The following is a 20,661-nucleotide window of genomic DNA, read 5'->3' as shown; positions in this document are numbered from 1 at the left end:
AGCTGCCACAGCTATAAAAGAAGAAGACACCCACACACACCCAAACCCAACCGGCACCCACCCCCGCAATATAAATGAAATTAAACAGAAACGGCTCCGGGAGTCACATGAAGCAACAACTGACAACTTCTCGCCTTGAGCTTTATCTCCCAAAGTTCCCAACATTTTAACTGCCTTTCGATTGCGTTTAAAAAGCATTTCACTGTCAATTGCGAATGTGACTTTTACTTTGCTTTACATTCACAATTTCTTAACTATATTATATTTATCCTTTTTTTTTATTACTTATGACGCATGTCGCTGTAATTATACCCTGTGATGGGCAAAAAGAATGACTCCCATCAAAAATCAATTTAAGCAAGCAAAAATATACTCTTGTTTAAAAGCAAATACTTTAATACATAGAAACTAGATCAAAAGAAAGGATAAATAACGACTTTAGTATAAGAAATATTGCCAAGAGCACGAAAGGAATTGTTACTCGCGGCTAATAAAGCACTCTACAATTTTATTTTTGCTACAGAGTATTGCCGAATTGAGCACACTCCCCACACGGCTTGCCTTTCAATCTACACTTGCAACGCTCAATTTATGCTACTACCCCTGCCTGTTGGCTGTTTTTCTTTTACCTTGGCTTACGGTCTGTTTTCGTCGACGGTTTAATTTACTCAACGCCAACGCGAACGCGAACGCCTTGAAGCGCCAGGCAATGGCAAAGCAACCTGCGGTCATAATTAGTTTGTTTTCACAGGCAGTTGAGCTTTTGAATTGGCTGGAGAAAAGCGAATTGGCCCCCACCATAAAGGAACTCAAGTGCTTTTACCTTCTGCTAGTTACGGTTGTGGCTCTGGCTCTGCGACTGCGACAATTATATTACACATACGCCGTGTCTGACAAGACCATTTTTTTACGTTTGCTTCATAGGCAGCTGCCTATTATTAAATTATTGTAGGTGACATTGAAGCACTTAATAATCCTTTTTTTGAAGATTAAATTTTACAAATTCGTAACTGGCTGCAAGCTGACGTCTTCAACAAATAGAAGAGATAACTAAAGCCGCATTTTAAATTTTGATTTAATACACAAGCCTTGAGTGCACAGCTGCTATAATATATCACAAGACACTCATCTGTTGAAATGTTAGCTGTCTGGTTAGCAAATTTTGGCACTCGAATGAAAAGCACCCAGAGATACATCAGCTCTGACATCATTGAACCTGGGCTATAAGAGCATGAAGGTTAAAAAGAACAGACGTCCTCTATAATACATCTTATCAAACAGAAGTCCTCAGTTGGAGTGTTATTCTTCTTCTCCGAAGCTTTAGTATGTATTTAATTATTTGTTTTAATCAACTTTCTGAAGAACTGTCAAAAATATGAAAATTTCGTCTCATGTTACTAAAAATTCGAATTTAATTTCCCAAAATTTCCACAGAATATATTCTAGCATTATGTCCTTTGTAAAAGTTTTTTGCACAAGCTGAAGTTAATAAATTCGGGTTTGTTAATTTATGAGGCCCTCAAGCAACCCAACCACAATAAACTGCACACATACTTTTCTCATATCAAATACTGAGAAAAAAAATTATTTAGTTTCCCACGCGGCTGGGGCATAAACTTTGCCAATTTTCACTCAACTGCACAGGACAAATTTATGCACAATGCAAACAGCAACTGGAAGCAGCACACACAAACACACACACACACACACTCCCAAGAACACACGCACACGTGGTGTACATTACGCAATTTATTTGCAACAACTTGAAAATTATTATTCTAATAAGTAAAGCTTGCCACACACACGCACACACCCTCGCACACGCACACCTCATTATGGTACTGCAGTATGTTTACCGTGCTTGAAAATGAAAATGTTCCCTGTCAAAGCGGAAAAATCTCATAAGGCAGCCGAAAATTGTGGCCAGACCGCATTACATTTAAGGAGAATTTGGCTGCTAGCGTCAAATGTAAATAATTGCGAGGCTGCAGCTACTACCGCATGCCACGCCCATTAACTGGTTATAGCCCCGCCGAACACCAACACACAGAAAGTTCTTCAAAATTGTTTTATGTAAATAAAAACACAAAGCAGCAGCAACAACGCAACGCAACGCAAGTGCGCCGGAAACGGAAATTGTTGCAGCTGCAAAGCGTCAAATAAATACATATACAAACACACACACACACATTCAAAGTTTGCCCAGGGTCTTTCTGCGGGTCTTTCTCTGGCGTACGACAAATTTGCACTTTTTTGTAAGTTTTCCTATTCAATTTTCAAGTTTTTTTTTTGTTTCAAAATTTATGCGCCGCTTAAGAAGAAGAGTGTAAAAAGTGCAGCCAGCTGTTGTTTCTGTTAAGACGAATCGCAAATGCGCTTGCGTTTGGTAGAAAAATGCATAAGAAATATGAAGTTTTTATATGCTAAACTCATTCTCACATTTAATGTGTTATTTACATCGATAATACGTTTAATCGATAGCATTTCGTTAAACATTTAACATATTTATTGATATATTTTAACTTCTTTATCAATCGATAATACATTTTATCGATAGCATTTCGTTACACACTTAACATATTTATCGATATATTTTAAGTTCTTTATCAACCGATAATACGTTTAATCGATAACATTTCGTTACACATTTAACATATTTATCGATATATATTATCTTCTTTATCAATAGATAACACATTGAATCTATAGCTTTTCGTTACACATTTAACACATTTATTGATCAATTTCAGCAATACAATTTAACTATCGATATCGATATATGCTTCTTTCAAATATATCGTAAATTATACGAACTAGTTCATAATTAATGAACATAGTTAATAGAAACGGAATTTCAATCAAGCAATCTTTAATAAACATTTAATCTTATTTTCTTATACATGCATTTCAACACTTTCAGTTAAAAGTTTTCAACGCCCCAAAACTTTGTTAGTAGTTCACTTGCCCTGCTGCACCTGAAGTGGCAATAGAAGTGAATAACACTTGAAATAAACATTATTTGCAGTTCTTAACTTCAATTACTACCTTGGCATGAACTTTAATACGCTAAGCTCTGCCACCCAGCTCCAGCTACTTCTGGTCTCGCTTCTTTTTTTTGGCAGAGAAAATTTAATTTCATAATTCCAGCGAACTATTGCATTTAAAAGCAGCGCATGAAATTAAAATAAATTTTTGGCAAACACAAAACTATTTAAAAAAGTTTACCAAATAGCGCAATTTAAAAGCCACGTTATTATTTATTTACTTGCCTGGTACAAATATAACAGAGGTATGCTCTTCTTCTACTCTCTAAGATCGAGCAGGAAACACTCTCCAACTGGGCCTTAACAAACTGTTTATTTGTTCATGATAAAGTTCATGTTACCGCCTTAAAAGTTGGATGGAACTTTAATCTTTCTAATTTTAACGATTTGCTTAACATTTTTTAAAGGCTTGCAACATAAGGTCCATACTGGGTAAAAACTTATCGATAAATGGCGATAACATGCATATCGATTATAAAATTTATATCCAACAGTCAATCTTGATGTTTAGACTTTTTGGCGAGAGGGTCTTGGCGGGTAAATTGCAAGTTGAACAGATTTTTGGCTAATAACAATATTAACAATTGATTGCGAGCTGGTAAAACTTCTATCTTATATTATTATCGATTATTTAAAAGGAGGATAATCCTGATGTTAAACTATTTAACCTTGATAGATGATACATTCTTTTGACTCTTGACTGGGTCCCACTTAGACTTTGATGCATATCATATTTTATTTTACTATCGGTTATTTAAAAGGTGGATAAACCTGCTTTTAAAACTTACCTATCCAATATAGATTAGTTAGATAGCTGATACTCATGTCAGTCTTCTGACGGGGAATAACTAAAAGTTTCAGCATCACATATGTTTTAATAGCGAAAGCCCCCGCTCATAACCATAAAAGTTATGAGACCCGCAATTGAGGGTTCGTATTTACATAGACGAGCTACATTGTGGGCTTTTTAATTGACGGCTTGTTAAGGCACTTAAGCCGCGCATTCAGAGCTGAGGACATAAAGCTTAATTTCCTTTAAGTGGCGCCATAACAACTGACAGCTTAAAGCTATGAAAAGAGCTGAATGGGGTTTTTCTCTAGCGCTTTTTTATAATTAGCAGGTGTGGGCGAAATTTGCATGCCAATTGGCAAGTTGAGTGTTTTCCCAAGGTAGCCAAAGTCGAGGACGCTACTTGAACTGAAAATGGCGGCAAGAGCAAATATTTTGCATTGCATAATTTTATGCGCTCGACGCATTAAAATTCAACTGATGCCGCCTGCTGGGGCGGGAACGATGGCATTGCAATGAAATTTGATTGCAAAAAAAAGGATTCGTAGCGCCATTTCCGACGCCAACTGTCGGCGTCGACGCTGACTTAATTAGCCAGCCAAATGCCGCTTGGGGTTGCCTCAGCTAATTGAGGTTAGTTGCCAACTTTAATGCCAACACGTCGACGTCTTTCCGCTCTTGCAACGCACCCCAAAACTGCTCTTTTGGCGGCCTAATGAGTTTTAAATCGCATCCACAGTTGCAGTTGCTGAATCAGTTTTGGTGCCCAGCCGCTTGCCTCATCATGTGCAGCAATTAATTTAGGCAGTAGCTAAATCATTTCTGAATTAAATTGCAGAAACAAAATAAAATAACTGCTAAAACTTTGAGAACATAAATGAAAAGATAAATACAAATAAAAATCTATGATATGAAATGATGCTTGTATAAAAATGCTCTCAGCTTTAGATTTTATGCACTCAATAAATTTACAAACGCTTTAATGTGCTTTCAGAGACAGCTTATTCACACATACATATATTATTGTTGATATAAAAAGCATTGAAGTTTAGACTTTATTTAACCACCAAATTTAATAGTTCCTTAATGTGCTTTTTAATGTGCTTTTAGAGCTAGCTTTAAGCAATTTTCACAGACCTAATGTGCTTTTAGAGACTGCCTTCAAATCACACATACATATATTATTGTTGAAATGAAAAGCATTAAAGTTAAGATTTTGTTCACCCATTAAACTTAAAATTGACTTAATGTGCTTTTAGAGCGAGCTTTAAGCAACTGTATCAAACTAAAAAGCTTTATGCTTCTTTTATACAGACTTAAAGCATTTAATGAGCTTTGGAAACTGCTCTACCAAAATTGACTTATCCCAGAACTTTTTGTACCCTTAAGCCATAGATTATGGGTAAAAACGTTGCGCCCGGAACTCTTAATTATTTTGTACTATACAACGTCCCTTAATAGTTTGATTAAAAACCAAAAACAAAAAGAGATCTGCCCTCAACATATAAATAACTTAAGGACCCAGCCAATACAATCATCAAGCCATTTTGGCAAAAAAATAAAATTTAGCCCGCAACTTGCATATGAAAACATTTAGATTTTGCAATATTTTCAGGGCAACGGGCGAATGCATGTAGAAAATTAATATTATATAGAATAATAGGTAAGGAACAACAAAAATTGTAATTGCAGTGAAAACACATTAAAATAAGTGCAAATCAGAATTAATTAAACTTTCTTAATAACTATTAATGGTGTGTCGCATTTTATTTCTTTCGGGATTGTTCTGCGAATTGTGAGACGCGTACTCCAATAAGTTTTAATTCCACATTATTAAACAAACCCCTTCTCTGGTATTTTGGGCTGCTGTCAAAGTCTGTGGCAGCAGTTTTAAGTTAAGCACAAGAGAAAACTTTGTTTTGACCCTGCTGACCGCAACATATTTTACAAAAAAATAACAACGCACGACAGTTTCAACGGAATTTCGTCGCACGAGCACTTTGCAGCCTTCCCACACACACACAAACAGACTAACTAACACACACACACATGCATAAAAAGAATTTCCAGCTACTTCATTACGCTGAGCACACTTGGCTCTAAGCGTCAATGGGGCCAACAAATGCGGGGTCCCTTAATCCTGGCAACAGGCACGCACTCGAACAACTTTTACATAACAAACTGCAGTAAACGTTAAAATTGCAGGCAACAACAACAACAACGAAGCACGGACAAACAAACAGCCAGCACACCCACACACACACACACACACACACTCAAACAATTACATGGCCAACTAGCAGCATCATGAGTATTAAATAACTCCTACAAGTATGCAATGGTTTTTTTTCTCTGCGCTCGGCATGTCAGAACAAACTTTTTTACGCTCTGTAGGAAAAGAGAAAACATGCTGCGAATTGTTTTACTGCCTTTTTATTGCACATTCATTCGTGGGACGCAGGGCGCAAGGCAGTTTCTTAGCCGTCGGCCAAAAGGCGCCTACATTTGGACCTAGCATTTGGACCACGTGCAAACAGCTAATTATGATCTGTCGTAAGTGGCTGGAACAGAAATGGAAACGTGACTTACCTCGCGTCCTTTGCTGTGCAGCGTATCGTACACCTCCGGCCTGCCCTCGATGTTCTTCAGCCGCATCGGCTTGCGCATCAGCAGACTGCGGCCCTCGTCGTCCAGGTGCATGAAACTGCAATGAATTCAAAAATCAATGTAATCAAGCTACAAATGCATATTGAAAAGAAAATTAAACATGAACATTTCAAGTAGCAAAAAATAAGAACACTTTTATGCTTAAACAGGGGGAAAAACCATTAATTGGAAAAAAATAATTCTGACAAAATTTGATGTTCAAATTACAAATTGAATAATGCTTAAAAATAAAATCCATCAAAAGTAATCAACAGAACAAAAGAGATATTTCACGTATTTAGTTTCAGCAGAATTTTTAAGTTATAATTTTACTTATTTTGACATTGATGTGGATTGGCAGAATTTAAATTAACATAAACGCATTTTTTCACGCTCAAATTTTTAGCATGTGCGTTGGACAAAATACATAAAAGAAACAACACCAATTATATATAGCCTAAAAGTTTGAAATATGATGAAGCGTTTAAAATTTTAATCTATCAAAATATTTTGTAATAAGTTGGGACCATGTGAAAATGCTACCCCCAAATATCCTATAAAAAAATAGGTCAACATTTCCCACTCCCATAACTCGGTCAAATCTCATCCAATTTTCATAAGGTTTGGTTTTTTGTTCATGTTTTGACCTCAAGCTCAAATTGGCATCTAAATCTCGGAACATTATTTCTAGTCAAAATTCATGTGAAAATGATACAGACATAGGACAACATTTCCGACCCCTATACTCTCAAATGTCCATAGACATTATTCAAAATTTCCCTCTCCCATAACTCGGTCAAATCTCATCCGATTTTAAAAAGGTTTGGCTTTTCATTCATGGTTTGGCCTCATTATCAATTCTGCATCAAAATCTGGCAACATCATTTTTGGTCAAAACCCATGTCAAAATGGTACCCTCAAATATCCTATATAGACGTAGGCCAAACTTTCCATTCCCATAACTTGGTCAAATCTCATCCGATTTTCATAAAGATTGGTTTTTCATTCATGGTTTGGCCTCATTATCAATTCTGCATCAAAATCTGGCAACATCATTTTTGGTCAAAATCCATGTCAAAATGGTACCCTCAAATATCCTATATAGACGTAGGCCAAACTTTCCATTCCCATAAGTTGGTCAAATCTCATCCGATTTTCATAAAGTTTGGTTTTTTGTTAATGTTTTTACCTTAATTTTAAATTGGCATCTAAATCTGGGAACATTATTTTTAGTCAAAATTCAAGTGAAAATGATACAGACATAGGACAACATTTCCGACCCCTATACTCTCAAATGTCCATGGACATTATTCAATATTTCCCACCCCCATAACTCGGTCAAAACTCAACCGATTTTCATAAAGTTTGGCTTTTTGTTCATGGTTTGGCCTCATTATCAATTCTGCATCAAAATCTGGCAGCATCATTTTTGGTCAAAATCCATGTCAAAATGGTACCCTCAAATATCCTATATAGACGTAGGCCAAACTTTCCATTCCCATAACATGGTCAAATCTCATCCGATTTTCATAAAGTTTGGTTTTTTGTTAATGTTTTGACCTCAAGCTCAAATTTGCATCTAAATCTGGGAACATTATTTTTAGTCAAAATTCAAGTGAAAATGATACAGACATAGGACAACATTTCCGACCCCTATACTCTCAAATGTCCATAGACATTATTCAAAATTTCCCACTCCCATAACTCGGTCAAATCTCATCCGATTTTCATAAAGTTTGGTTTTTCATTCATGGTTTGGCCTCATTATCAATTCTGCATCAAAATCTGGCAACATCATTTTTGGTCAAAATCCATGTCAAAATGGTACCTTCAAATATCCTATATAGACGTAGGCCAAACTTTCCATTCCCATAACTTGGTCAAATCTCATCCGATTTTCATAAGGTTTGGTTTTTTGTTAATGTTTTTACCTCAATTTCAAATTGGCATCTAAATCTGGGAACATTATTTTTAGTCAAAATTCAAGTGAAAATGATTTCCGACCCCTATACTCTCAAATGTCCATAGACATTATTCAATATTTCCCACCCCCATAACTCGGTCAAATCTCATCCGATTTTCATAAAGTTTGGTTTTTCATTCATGGTTTGGCCTCATTATCAATTCTGCATCAAAATCTGGCAACATCATTTTTGGTCAAAATCCATGTCAAAATGGTACCCTCAAATATCCTATATAGACGTAGGCCAAACTTTCCATTCCCATAACATGGTCAAATCTCATCCGATTTTCATAAAGTTTGGTTTTTTGTTAATGTTTTGACCTCAAGCTCAAATTTGCATCTAAATCTGGGAACATTATTTTTAGTCAAAATTCAAGTGAAAATGATACAGACATAGGACAACATTTCCGACCCCTATACTCTCAAATGTCCATAGACATTATTCAATATTTCCCACCCCCATAACTCGGTCAAATCTCATCCGATTTTCATAAAGTTTGGTTTTTCATTCATGGTTTGGCCTCATTATCAATTCTGCATCAAAATCTGGCAACATCATTTTTGGTCAAAATCCATGTCAAAATGGTACCCTCAAATATCCTATATAGACGTAGGCCAAACTTTCCATTCCCATAACTTGGTCAAATCTCATCCGATTTTCATAAGGTTTGGTTTTTTGTTAATGTTTTTACCTCAATTTCAAATTGGCATCTAAATCTGGGAACATTATTTTTAGTCAAAATTCAAGTGAAAATGATTTCCGACCCCTATACTCTCAAATGTCCATAGACATTATTCAATATTTCCCACCCCCATAACTCGGTCAAAACTCAACCGATTTTCATAAAGTTTGGTTTTTCATTCATGGTTTGGCCCAATTATAAATTCTGCATCAAAATCTGGCAACATCATTTTTGGTCAAAGTCCATGTCAAAATGGTACCCTCAAATATCTTATATAAACGTAGGCCAAATTTCCCACTCCCATAACTCAGTCAAATCTCATCCGATTTTCATAAGGTTTGGCTCTTTGTTCATGTTTTTACCTCAAGATCAAATTGGCATCTAAATCTGGCAACATTATTTTTAGTCAAAATTCATGTGAAAATGATACAGACATAGGGCAACATTTCCGACCCCTATACTCTCAAATATCCATAGACATTATTCAAAATTTCCCACTCCCATAACTCGGTCAAATCTCATCCGATTTTCATAAAGTTTGGTTTTTCATTCATGGTTTGGCCTCATTATCAATTCTGCATCAAAATCTGGCAACATCATTTCTGGTCAAAATCCATGTCAAAATGGTACCCTCAAATATCCTAAGTATATAGACGTAGGCCAAACTTTCCATTCCCATAAGTTGGTCAAATCTCATCCGATTTTCATAAAGTTTGGTTTTTTGTTCATGTTTTTACCTCAAGATCAAATTTGCATCTAAATCTGGGAACATTATTTCTAGTCAAAATTCATGTGAAAATGATACAGACATAGGACAACATTTCCGACCCCTATACTCTCCATAGACATTATTCAAAATTTCCCGCTCCCATAACTCGGTCAAATCTCATCAGATTTTCATAAGGTTTGGCTTTTTGTTCATGGTTTGACTCCTAGATCAAATTGGCATCTAAATCTGGGAACATTATTTTTAGTCAAAATTCATGTGAAAATGATACCCTTAAATACAGACATAGGACAACATTTCCGACCCCTATACTCTCAAATATCCATAGACATTAGTCAAAATTTCCCACTCCCATAACTCGGTCAAATCTCATCCGATTTTAAAAAGGTTTGGCTTTTTGTTCATAGTTTGGCCTCATTATTAATTCTGCATCAAAATCTGGCAACATCATTTTTGGTCAAAATCCATGTCAAAATGGTACCCTCAAATATCCTATATAGACGTAAGCCAAGCTTTCCATTCTCATAACTTGGTCAAATCTCATCCGATTTTCATAAAGTTTGGTATTTTGTTAATGTTTTTACCTCAATTTCAAATTGGCATCTAAATCTGGGAACATTATTTTTAGTCAAATTTCAAGTGAAAATGATTTCCGACCCCTATACTCTCAAATGTCCATAGACATTATTCAATATTTCCCACCCCCATAACTCGGTCAAAACTCAACCGATTTTCATAAAGTTTGGTTTTTCATTCATGGTTTGGCCTCATTATAAATTCTGCATCAAAATCTGGCAACATCATTTTTGGTCAAAATCCATGTCAAAATGGTACCCTCAAATATCTTATATAAACGTAGGCCAAATTTCCCACTCCCATAACTCAGTCAAATCTCATCCGATTTTCATAAGGTTTGGCTCTTTGTTCATGTTTTTACCTCAAGATCAAATTGGCATCTAAATCTGGCAACATTATTTTTAGTCAAAATTCATGTGAAAATGATACAGACATAGGGCAACATTTCCGACCCCTATACTCTCAAATATCCATAGACATTATTCAAAATTTCCCACTCCCATAACTCGGTCAAATCTCATCCGATTTTCATAAAGTTTGGTTTTTCATTCATGGTTTGGCCTCATTATCAATTCTGCATCAAAATCTGGCAACATCATTTTTGGTCAAAATCCATATCAAAATGGTACCCTCAAATATCCTATATAGACGTAGGCCAAACTTTCCATTCCCATAACTTGGTCAAATCTCATCCGATTTTCATAAAGTTTGGTTTTTTGTTAATGTTTTTACCTCAATTTCAAATTGGCATCTAAATCTGGGAACATTATTTTTAGTCAAAATTCAAGTGAAAATGATACAGACATAGGACAACATTTCCGACCCCTATACTCTCAAATGTCCATGGACATTATTCAATATTTCCCATCCCCATAACTCGGTCAAAACTCAACCGATTTTCATAAAGTTTGGCTTTTTGTTCATGGTTTGGCCTCATTATCAATTCTGCATCAAAATCTGGCAACATCATTTTTGGTCAAAATCCATGTCAAAATGGTACCCTCAAATATCCTATATAGACGTAGGCCAAACTTTCCATTCCCATAACTTGTCAAATCTCATCCGATTTTCATAAAGTTTGTTTTTTCATTCATGGTTTGGCCTCATTATCAATTCTGCATCAAAATCTGGCAACATCATTTTTGGTCAAAATCCATGTCAAAATGGTACCCTCAAATATCTTATATAAACGTAGGCCAAATTTCCCACTCCCATAACTCAGTCAAATCTCATCCGATTTTCATAAGGTTTGGCTCTTTGTTCATGTTTTTACCTCAAGCTCAAATTTGCATCTAAATCTGGCAACATTATTTTTAGTCAAAATTCAAGTGAAAATATAGAGTCAAATTTGGGAAACAACATTCTTCTATTAAAAAAATTCAAATTATTTGCACACAATTAATTTACGTACCAGAAAATGAAATTTGAATAAAATAAAAAAATAATACTAATAAATAAATTTGATAAAAAATCTAAGATATGTGTTTGTCTTTTGTTCCACCCAGCTACTTTCTTGGAATTCTGAGCTATTCTCAGCCAGACTCCTTCTTCTTTTTTTAAAATTTATTTATTTATAGTATTTCTTGTTATTTGCGATACGTGGAAATGATGTATGTAAGCCTTACCTGCCGGCACGCGAACGATAATCCTGTGACATTTTTCTGGGCTGTTGGTTTTTCGGTGTGGGCGAAAGCTCCCGTGAACTTTTGCTGGATGCGGTGCCGCTGCCCGATGCGCCCGCCGCATTCACGCCGCCAACCCTGTCATCCAGCTCCACAATAATGCTCGTATTGGTGCCGCGTCGCTCCCGGCCCGCCTGTGGCGATGTCGTCGATATGCTTGTGCGCTTATGGTGCTTCAATGGCGTGCCGCCGCCTGCGCCTGCAACAGCTGCGCTGGCAGCAGCGGCTCCCCCGCCTCTGCCTACGCCTGCGGTCGCACCAGACGCGCCTCTGCTGTGGTCCACTTCAGGACAGGCAGCCGCCGCGACGCCCTCAAGATTTGTGCTCAAGGGTAGCCCATTGCCGTTAAGCGTTGGCGTTGGCGTTGCCTGTGCCTTGATTTTGATTTTATTTTGTTCGGCGGGCGTTGCTCTCGGTGTGGGCAGCGGCGACTGTTGTTGCTGTTGCTGCTGTTGTTGCTGCTGTTGTTGTTGTTGCTGCGCATTTGTCGTACGTTTGATGGTCACAAAGCGCAGGTTCTCAAATATCGATGTGAAATGCTGCGACATGATGTTTTGGGCTTCTGCTTTGCTCGCCAAAAGACTTTTCCACTTTTTTTTTTGTTTTTGAGTGTTTGCCTCGTTTATTTAAACTGCAGCCAGGACAGGTGAACTTGAAACCCTCTCGAGCTCTGCACAACTTTTGATTAAATTCTCTTTAAGAAAAAAATAATAAAAAAAACTTTGGCTTTTGGTTTTCTGGTCGCAGGCCACAGCCAATTGGTTTCCAGTTGTTGCTCGACTTGCTGGCGATTGAAAACTTTAAGAAAACATTTATTAGACAATCGCAGAATTAAGCGAAAGGGCAAGCTGTTAATACAAGACGAGATGCGATCAAACAAAAGATAAGTATTTAAGGTAAAGTTTAAAATGAATTCCAAACATATTAATAATAAAATTTAGAATTAAACATAAATTGGGCACTCGACGTAAAAAATGTAACAAATTATTTTAAATAAATAAGTAAAAATTTAAGCAAGAAATAATTTATGGTTCCAAAATTGTTTAAGACTGTGCTAAAATTGATAAGAAGTCGAAATGGGCCTAGCATCGAAATTTTGCCTACCAAAACATTATAAGCTTTAGCCAAGTGCCCTAAATATCATTGAAGTTTGTTTTAGCGATGTTTTACTGTACCGTTAAATCATTTGGCATCAAATTAAATATGCAAATATGTTTTGCTTGCTTAATTAATCGAATTTAAGCAGGCGCTAACCTAATCATAGTTGCCTTAGGCTCTAGCTGCCGCAATGATTTATGAAATTCCGTCTTATCTTTTATCTCACTCAAACTCCAATTCAAGAGCAATTCGCATTGGATTGCGTTGCTTTCACGGACTTAAGAACGCGCTCAATTGTACGTAACTTGTACAACTTTATTGCCCAAGCTTCCTGCCAATCCCTGCCAATCGCAATCCATTCCACGTGCAGTTTTAAGTCCTTGCCGCAGCCGTCCTGGCAATGCGTAGCTCATTAACTTTCAAATCAAGCAACCTACATTTACTTTTCCAGAACAACAACTCCCGCAACTATAACTCAGCTCCGGAGCACATCGTTTGCCGGCTGGCGTTTGCCTTTGGAGACTTTCTGGCTTGCGAGACTTTCGAGAGATTCGTTTGCCTTGGGCTAGATAAGTGCGACTCTTGGGCTCTGCCGGCACTTAGTAGCAATTAAAAGTATCTTTATGGCAATTTGCCAGCTGCTGCGCAGCGTAAGCCACAAACTAGATTTCCACAATCCAGCTGCGGCTTAATTATGTGCGGATGCACATTGTACAATTTCTTAATCAAAAGTCACGCCGACTTCAACTCTACGTTAATTCGATTAGAGCACCTTTAAAATGTACGAAAATGGTTTCATTTTAAGCCATATACTATACGCAGGACCATTTGCAGGCAACAGCTGTGAAAGCCTTTTGTTTTCGCTAAGCTGTATTTGAAAGACACGAACCTTAACCTTCACATTAACATCATATTCCGAGAGCTTTTCACGCCCAGTTAACACCAGCTGTCGCAATTTTTGAGACAACACGCAAACTTTCATCAAGAGCCTCCCATTTTGTTAACTCATTCGCGCCTGATTCCGTTCGGCTGGCCGCAGCTGTTCTCGCAAATACATCATCAACAATTGGCCAGGTAAGGACTGGGCGAGCAGGCCAAAAAAAATATACAAACCTGGCCAAAGCAGCAGAGACCTTTGGCACAATAAAGAGTTGACAGTATTAGCTCAGATCTAGTGTATATTGCATAGAGATCCACTGCAGTCAATCTAATTACAAATGCCAAATGCCTAATTCCCTTCATATTATATTAGAAGAACTTAGCATCGTCTGAATAACTAAAAGAAAAACTCGCGGCAGTCTCTGGCATTTGTCTGCTGCTGATTTGAACTATTGACCTATCGCTTTTTAGACAGTCGCCCAGAAAACTAAGCTAAGCTCAGGACGTCACATTTCTGGCTCATAACCCTTGCCATTTAAGCTGGGCGTTGATCAACCATCCGTCAATCAGTCAATCAGAACATAACATCCGTCGAGTTCCAAGCTGCGAGAATAGGTCACATAACCAAATCTTATAAGCAACTGGCAGTAGCTCATTTGAACATTGTGAGCGTGATATAATTACACAAGAGTATAAAAACGCTTTATCAACTTTCGCCATGATTGATGCAACTATTTTCCAACTGGGCAACCTCTGACCGCATCTTGTTGTGAGTCTATAGCATCAGCAATCAGTCGCATCAACTTCGTTTGCGCAGTTCGTTTTGGGTTAATTAATTATTGTTCAACATCATTAAGTATATAAATCTAGCATTTTAGAAACAGCAAATCACAAACAGTTTATAATGTGATTTATTAATACGTAAGAGTGCTCGAGTCGGAAGCGCTCGCCTAGAAGATACCCTGCCCGGCCATTATAACGTGTAATGAGGTGTGATTATTTTAATCTGTCTGTGTTTTCTTTACGATAATCTTTTTGCCTTTATACTTTGCTGTACTCAAATTACTAAATGTACTCGAGAGCAGAAATAGACAATAAACAAGGTTTTATTTCAAATTTGGAATCCCTAGCTTTTATGGTTTCGAAGAGCGACCCCTGCCCACACACGGACAGACAGACATGCGAAAAATGTATATGTATATTTAACCTAAACAGGTTACCAGAAGTATTCTTCTGCCTGTTGCATACATTTCCATAATGCACATTTATAATAAGTGCTGGATTGCACAAGAAAATGCCAACACCAAACACGCACGTTTCCCATATGGAATTTTGTAGTCTACTTTTGTGCGCACGTTTCCCACATGGAATTTTGTAGTCTACTTTTGTGCGCTAATCTGTGACCCGCTGACTGAGCCAATAATGTTTGGCCAAATAACACATGAAAAATCACACACAATGATGGAACGGCAAATTGTTGACCGCGTACTGAATTGGTTGAATGAATCGGCATCCATTATACAAATTCCAGCTGGCCTTTGATTTGCAGCTGGCGCTGTCATGAGTACGAATGTGTTTTGTTTTGCTGTGTTTTTTTTTTTTGTTTTTGGTTTGCGAATCGTTGCGAGTTCTATAAACATTTTGATGCTGGCATAAAACAAAGCGTCGGCAGGGGAGCAGAGATTTGGCATTTAAATTCAAATCACACGCATAAACATTCGCTTTGATTTGCAAACACAACACTACACAACACACACACACACACCCATGTGTATCTGCCCCTTTCTGTTTCTTTGCCCCATTCTCTTCCGCATCATTTCGTCTGTTATTGTTGGCCTTTCGAATTGCTTAAGCAAATGAAAATAATGAACCGCATTTTGGTCTATTTTGTTGAATTTGTGCTTGTTGTTCTTGTTCTTGTTGTTGTCTATGTGCGTGTGTGTGGCTAATCAATCAATCAATCAATTAATTGACCGATTTGATATGGTCGTATGTAAGTTTATTTTTATTGCTGATAGCCAACAGTTGTTGCTATTTTCTTAGCCTTTGGCGACTTTAGCACTTAGTCAAAGTGATTGAATATGGTCAACTTAGCTGCTGAGTATCAGCTGCGACTAGGCATGTCCTTTTGGAAGGATTGTAGAAAAACATATGTCCGTCTTACAGGTTTCATTAACATGAAGAACATAGAGGATGTTTAATTTCAAGTTTCGCACCTCTTGAATTCATAAGCTCAAATGGAAACTTGTCTTGCATTTTACTGGAGCTAAGCATTCATTCCCTTTATCCATACGAGACATTTGGTCCGGAATGAAGCGAACTAGTAAAAGATATAACCACTTACGCTTCAACACGTATTCCAAACCACTTAACACACAACTGCAATGGCAGATTTTCTCAATCATCGTTTCAAATCCAATCAATTGCTTTAAAATAAACTTGAATACAATCAAAGGCGAAGCGCAACAAAAGGACAAATGCTGCAAAGCCTGAATGCTTTTCATATTATCTCAAATGACAACACAGAAGCGACGAAAAATAAAAAAAAAAATATAAAAAAAGCCACCAACTACAAAACAAGAAATCGCAGCAATGGAAAGAGTCGCACAATTGGAAGACAAAAGCACAGGCAATGCCGAAACAGAAGCTGGCAAAAAAAAAAAGTATCACAAACACAAAAAAAAAGGGGGCAGAAAGTACAAATCTGTTAAGAAAATCCATTTAAATGTTTGGGCCAGAGCCAAACAGCGGTAGCGGTTGAATAAAAAAAGTGTAGCATACTTTTGCGGGCGGGCCAGCAATAAAGTGTTGCCTCCTCTCACAGACACACACACGCGCGCACAAATTTATAATGCACGCCTGTCATAAGTTTAATTCAGGCCAGAGATCGTTTTCAGTTCATTTTTCCTTATGCAAATACACAAATTGAAAAAAAAATATATGTGAAGTGCGGCCGTCAAAAAATAAATAATAAAATTGTAAAGCGCTCAACTGTTGGACTTTGAGTGGGAAGATATAGACACACATATATATACAGGCAGCTAGACAAGCGCTGGACAGCGTGCCTTTGCCTTTGCCTGCGGCTTGCCCTTTTTGTTCGCGACCAGGTACACCAAGCTGGGCGACTAACTGACTAACTGGGTAATCCGCTGCACAGCTGGCTCAGCTCTCTATGGGATTAACATATGAAAGGCTGGCGCGCGCAAAAGGTTCATCCTTTGAAGGAGCGCCGGCTGCTGCTGCTGCTGCTGCTGTGTGTTATTCACAAACAGCATCAAGTATGCATGCTTGCCGCTGTAAAAAAGTTATACAAAATAAATATTCACACTTTGGCCACACATGCCCACATGGAAAATTCATATTTGCTTCGCCTTCTTGGATCATGTCAGTAGCAGCTGCGCCTGTTTTGCTTGCCCTTGTCAATATTTATATATTGTTATTATTTGAAATTGATATGTAAAAGCTGACTGGAAACATTCATTATACCCGTCACCTTACATGCTGCAAATGGCTGGGCAAAGTCAGCTTGTTCGAGCCGCAATGAATAACGAGGAAAATCGCACAATATTGTGTAAGTTAGGCTTTCATAAAAGCAGCAAGCCATAAATTAATTAACATCGACATGATTTTTAAAAATGATTTAGATAACTTAGCAATAAGCATTCGGAAAACATTAGGGCTGGAATCCTATGCATTAGATAAAATTAAAAAAAAAATAATAATAATAATAATAATAATAATAAATATAATATATTTCGGCTGCACAGCAATCATCTTCAAGCCAATTTTTTTATTTTTATTTTAATCAAATGAAATGAAATCTTTATCATGAGCGTCATATCATATCATATCATATCTCTCTTCCACTTGACTTAACTGTTGACAGCTTAATATAAAAGTCAAACCTTTGTATATATTAAAAATGCATAAGAAAGAACTCAAAGAAGACTCTGTTTCTTTTAAAAAGATTCTGCAATTAATTAAAAATATATTATTTATATACCCTATTGAAAAAATACTTGAGAGTTAAAGGCAAATCGGAGATTTCTGTGGCATTTAAATTGAAAATGTTCTTTAAAGAATATTTGAAGACGTTTACGTAAAATGGTTTTCAAAACAAGATATGTATGTATTAACAATATATTCAGTATTAAAAACTTTCAGGTATTCCGAATTTGGCCCTATTTTAGCCGACTAGGGGATACCCTAAGCCGATAGCTAAAAAACCATGGACGGGCATGGCTAGATCGCCTCGGCTGGGAAAGGAGATGCTTCCTTCAATATTTACCCATTTTTAATATAACAATAATAATAAACACAAACACTTTGGGCCGCCTACATTCTGGCTGCCAGCCAAATGACTTTAAAATTCAAATTAAATTAAACCAAATGCCGACCACATTTTTGTTTAACTCTCATGTAAGTTACAAAGTATTTTATTATTAAATAATTCAAACTATTTTTGTCTTTGCGGACGACAAGAATGCATAGGTTGAGCTTTCAAAAATTTCATTTTTTTTTTTTTAGGAAAATACAGAGGAAAATCTCTTTATTGTCATTTAATTTTAAGAAACTGTCTCTGGCAAGAACTATTTTTCATTTTAACTTAAATATACAAATGACATTCTCACATTGAAAGAAAGCATTTTTCATTTAAATAGAATAATAATCAAAAGACATGAGAACGTCAAAGAGAGGCGCACACACACACACAGAAACAGCCAGCGTGGCGCAAGGATGCGAAAGTGGGGGGCAGCTGCTGCTCTAAAAGTGGAGCAAACTTTGCTGAGTTGTCTCAAAATTGTAATGTGTTCTAATTGTTTTTCAATTTATACACTGACACTGTACGGGGCAGGCGGAAATCGAGTTATGAACAGCGCTCGGCTCGCTTCAAAGTTAATTATTGTTTTCCTTAATGCTTCAACTCTTTGCTAAATGTTTTTGCTGATGCCAATTTTCTCAATTTAATCAGAGGCCCATTGCGGCTAACAGTTAAGTGCTTGACGCTGTCTTCGGCGCTCCAACATCATAATAAATGATTTATTTTAAACGTAATTAATTTGATTTGAAGAACAAAAAGTTCATTTGCATTAATTTGACAGCCACAGCGCATTTAAAGCCCAATTTGCAGTCTGGCCAAAATCATTTCATTTCGTGATTTATTTAATTGGCATTGGCAACATTAATCAATTGCCTTTGAGGCTTTGCGTGATTATTGCGGCTCAACAATTGGGCAATATTTATGCAATTATAATTAAATGTTGCACAATTTCGGGCTCCTTTACAGAAACAAACATTTAGTTGCAAGATCTTGTTAATTATTTCAACTAATTCAGTCAAGAAAGTGAACATTGAGTTAACAAAGCTGGCCAACCGGACGTATACTTAATTTATGTGCAACTTGGCAAAGTTTAGCTTAAAATTGACAGAAAATACACTTAATGCTTAAACTATTTCTAATTGCAAGCAAAAAGCTCTCAAATCAGATGTCCATAGGGATTTTTGAAACTTTAAAATAAATATGATATTTAGATTTGAACGGAATAATTTATTTTATATATTCAATTAAATCTGTTTGCCTTTAAAGTAACAAATAAAATCACAAAATGTGCATTAAGTGAAGTTTTTTATTTCTTCCTAATATTCTTATTTCTTCACTTAAAAAAAAATTAGTTGTCATAGAAGTTAGGATGTTTAAAAATTCTGTTCATTTTCCAGCAAAGTCGGGCTAACTGTATTTTTAGATATTTAATTTTAGGTAACTTTCACTTATCCTGCTGCTATATCTTTCTTCAAAATGTCAGTTCTTGAGTTTCATCAGCTAATTGTGTTCTTATTAAAGGTTCATAAAAATAACGCCAAAAAATAATAATATTTAAATGGTTTATGAAATTAGTGCATAATTTGCGCATTCGTTTTTCAATTACCTTTTAAGTGAAAAGTATTTAACAAATAACCTTTTACGTTTCCTATCGCACAATTGCAGTCCTATGCTCTATGCTTCAATTATAATTTTTATTTACATTTGCATTTTCATTCCTAAATGTTATTTTGATTAATTTTTTTGTTGTTGCTTATTTGATACTTGTTTTGATTTTCAATTTGTATCTGCACTGCACTTACAAAGTTTTTGCTAGAATCTATTATCTTTTGATTATCATGTTGGTCCAAATTGAAGTTGAGCTGGAATTTGTATCTTTAGACTTTTAGCTCGATCCAACGAACTCAAGCGCCGCGCGTTAACTGAAGCTAAGGCAGCAACGCAGCATCCTTAAATAGTAGTCGCTCCCCAAGGACTGCCACACGGTCGTCTTCAAAGTCAACAACCACACAGCATCCGTTCACCATTGTTGAAAGCTTTGCTTTTCACCAACACGACAACCACACGCTCGAATCGGGAAAATCAACACTGGTTTGCGTCTTGGCTAAAGCTCTGGACTGGAATTTGCATTTTGACGGCAACGTTAGCGCAACAGGTGTTACTAGTCCCGTTGTCGATGCCAATGCAGCAGGTGTCTGGCTGAGAGCAGGGCTAGGGAGGCCCGCTTTAAAATGAAAGTCAATCCGGTTTAC

General features: G+C 36.7%; 1 protein-coding gene across 2 annotated transcripts in view; it reads right to left on the bottom strand.

The window, feature by feature from the left end:
• Positions 1-12,659, bottom strand: part of LOC115759752 (nitric oxide synthase) — a 67,590-nt gene extending 54,931 nt beyond the window's left edge. For both annotated transcript variants that reach the window (XM_030700795.1, XM_030700794.1), the window contains exons 1-2: positions 12,055-12,659; positions 6,424-6,538 (exon numbers count right to left, since the gene is read on the bottom strand). In XM_030700795.1, coding sequence (XP_030556655.1) covers positions 6,424-6,538; positions 12,055-12,659 — 720 coding nt within the window. The remainder of the gene's footprint in view (positions 1-6,423; positions 6,539-12,054) is intronic.
• Positions 12,660-20,661: the final 8,002 nt, after the last annotated feature.

The sequence above is a fragment of the Drosophila novamexicana genome, unplaced genomic scaffold (assembly GCF_003285875.2).
Source record: "Drosophila novamexicana strain 15010-1031.04,08,12 unplaced genomic scaffold, DnovRS2.1 tig00000387-arrow-pilon, whole genome shotgun sequence".
Classification (NCBI taxonomy): Eukaryota; Metazoa; Arthropoda; class Insecta; order Diptera; family Drosophilidae; genus Drosophila; species Drosophila novamexicana.
The sequence above is the reverse complement of the archived record's forward strand: the minus strand, read 5'-3'. Positions and strand labels throughout refer to the sequence as shown.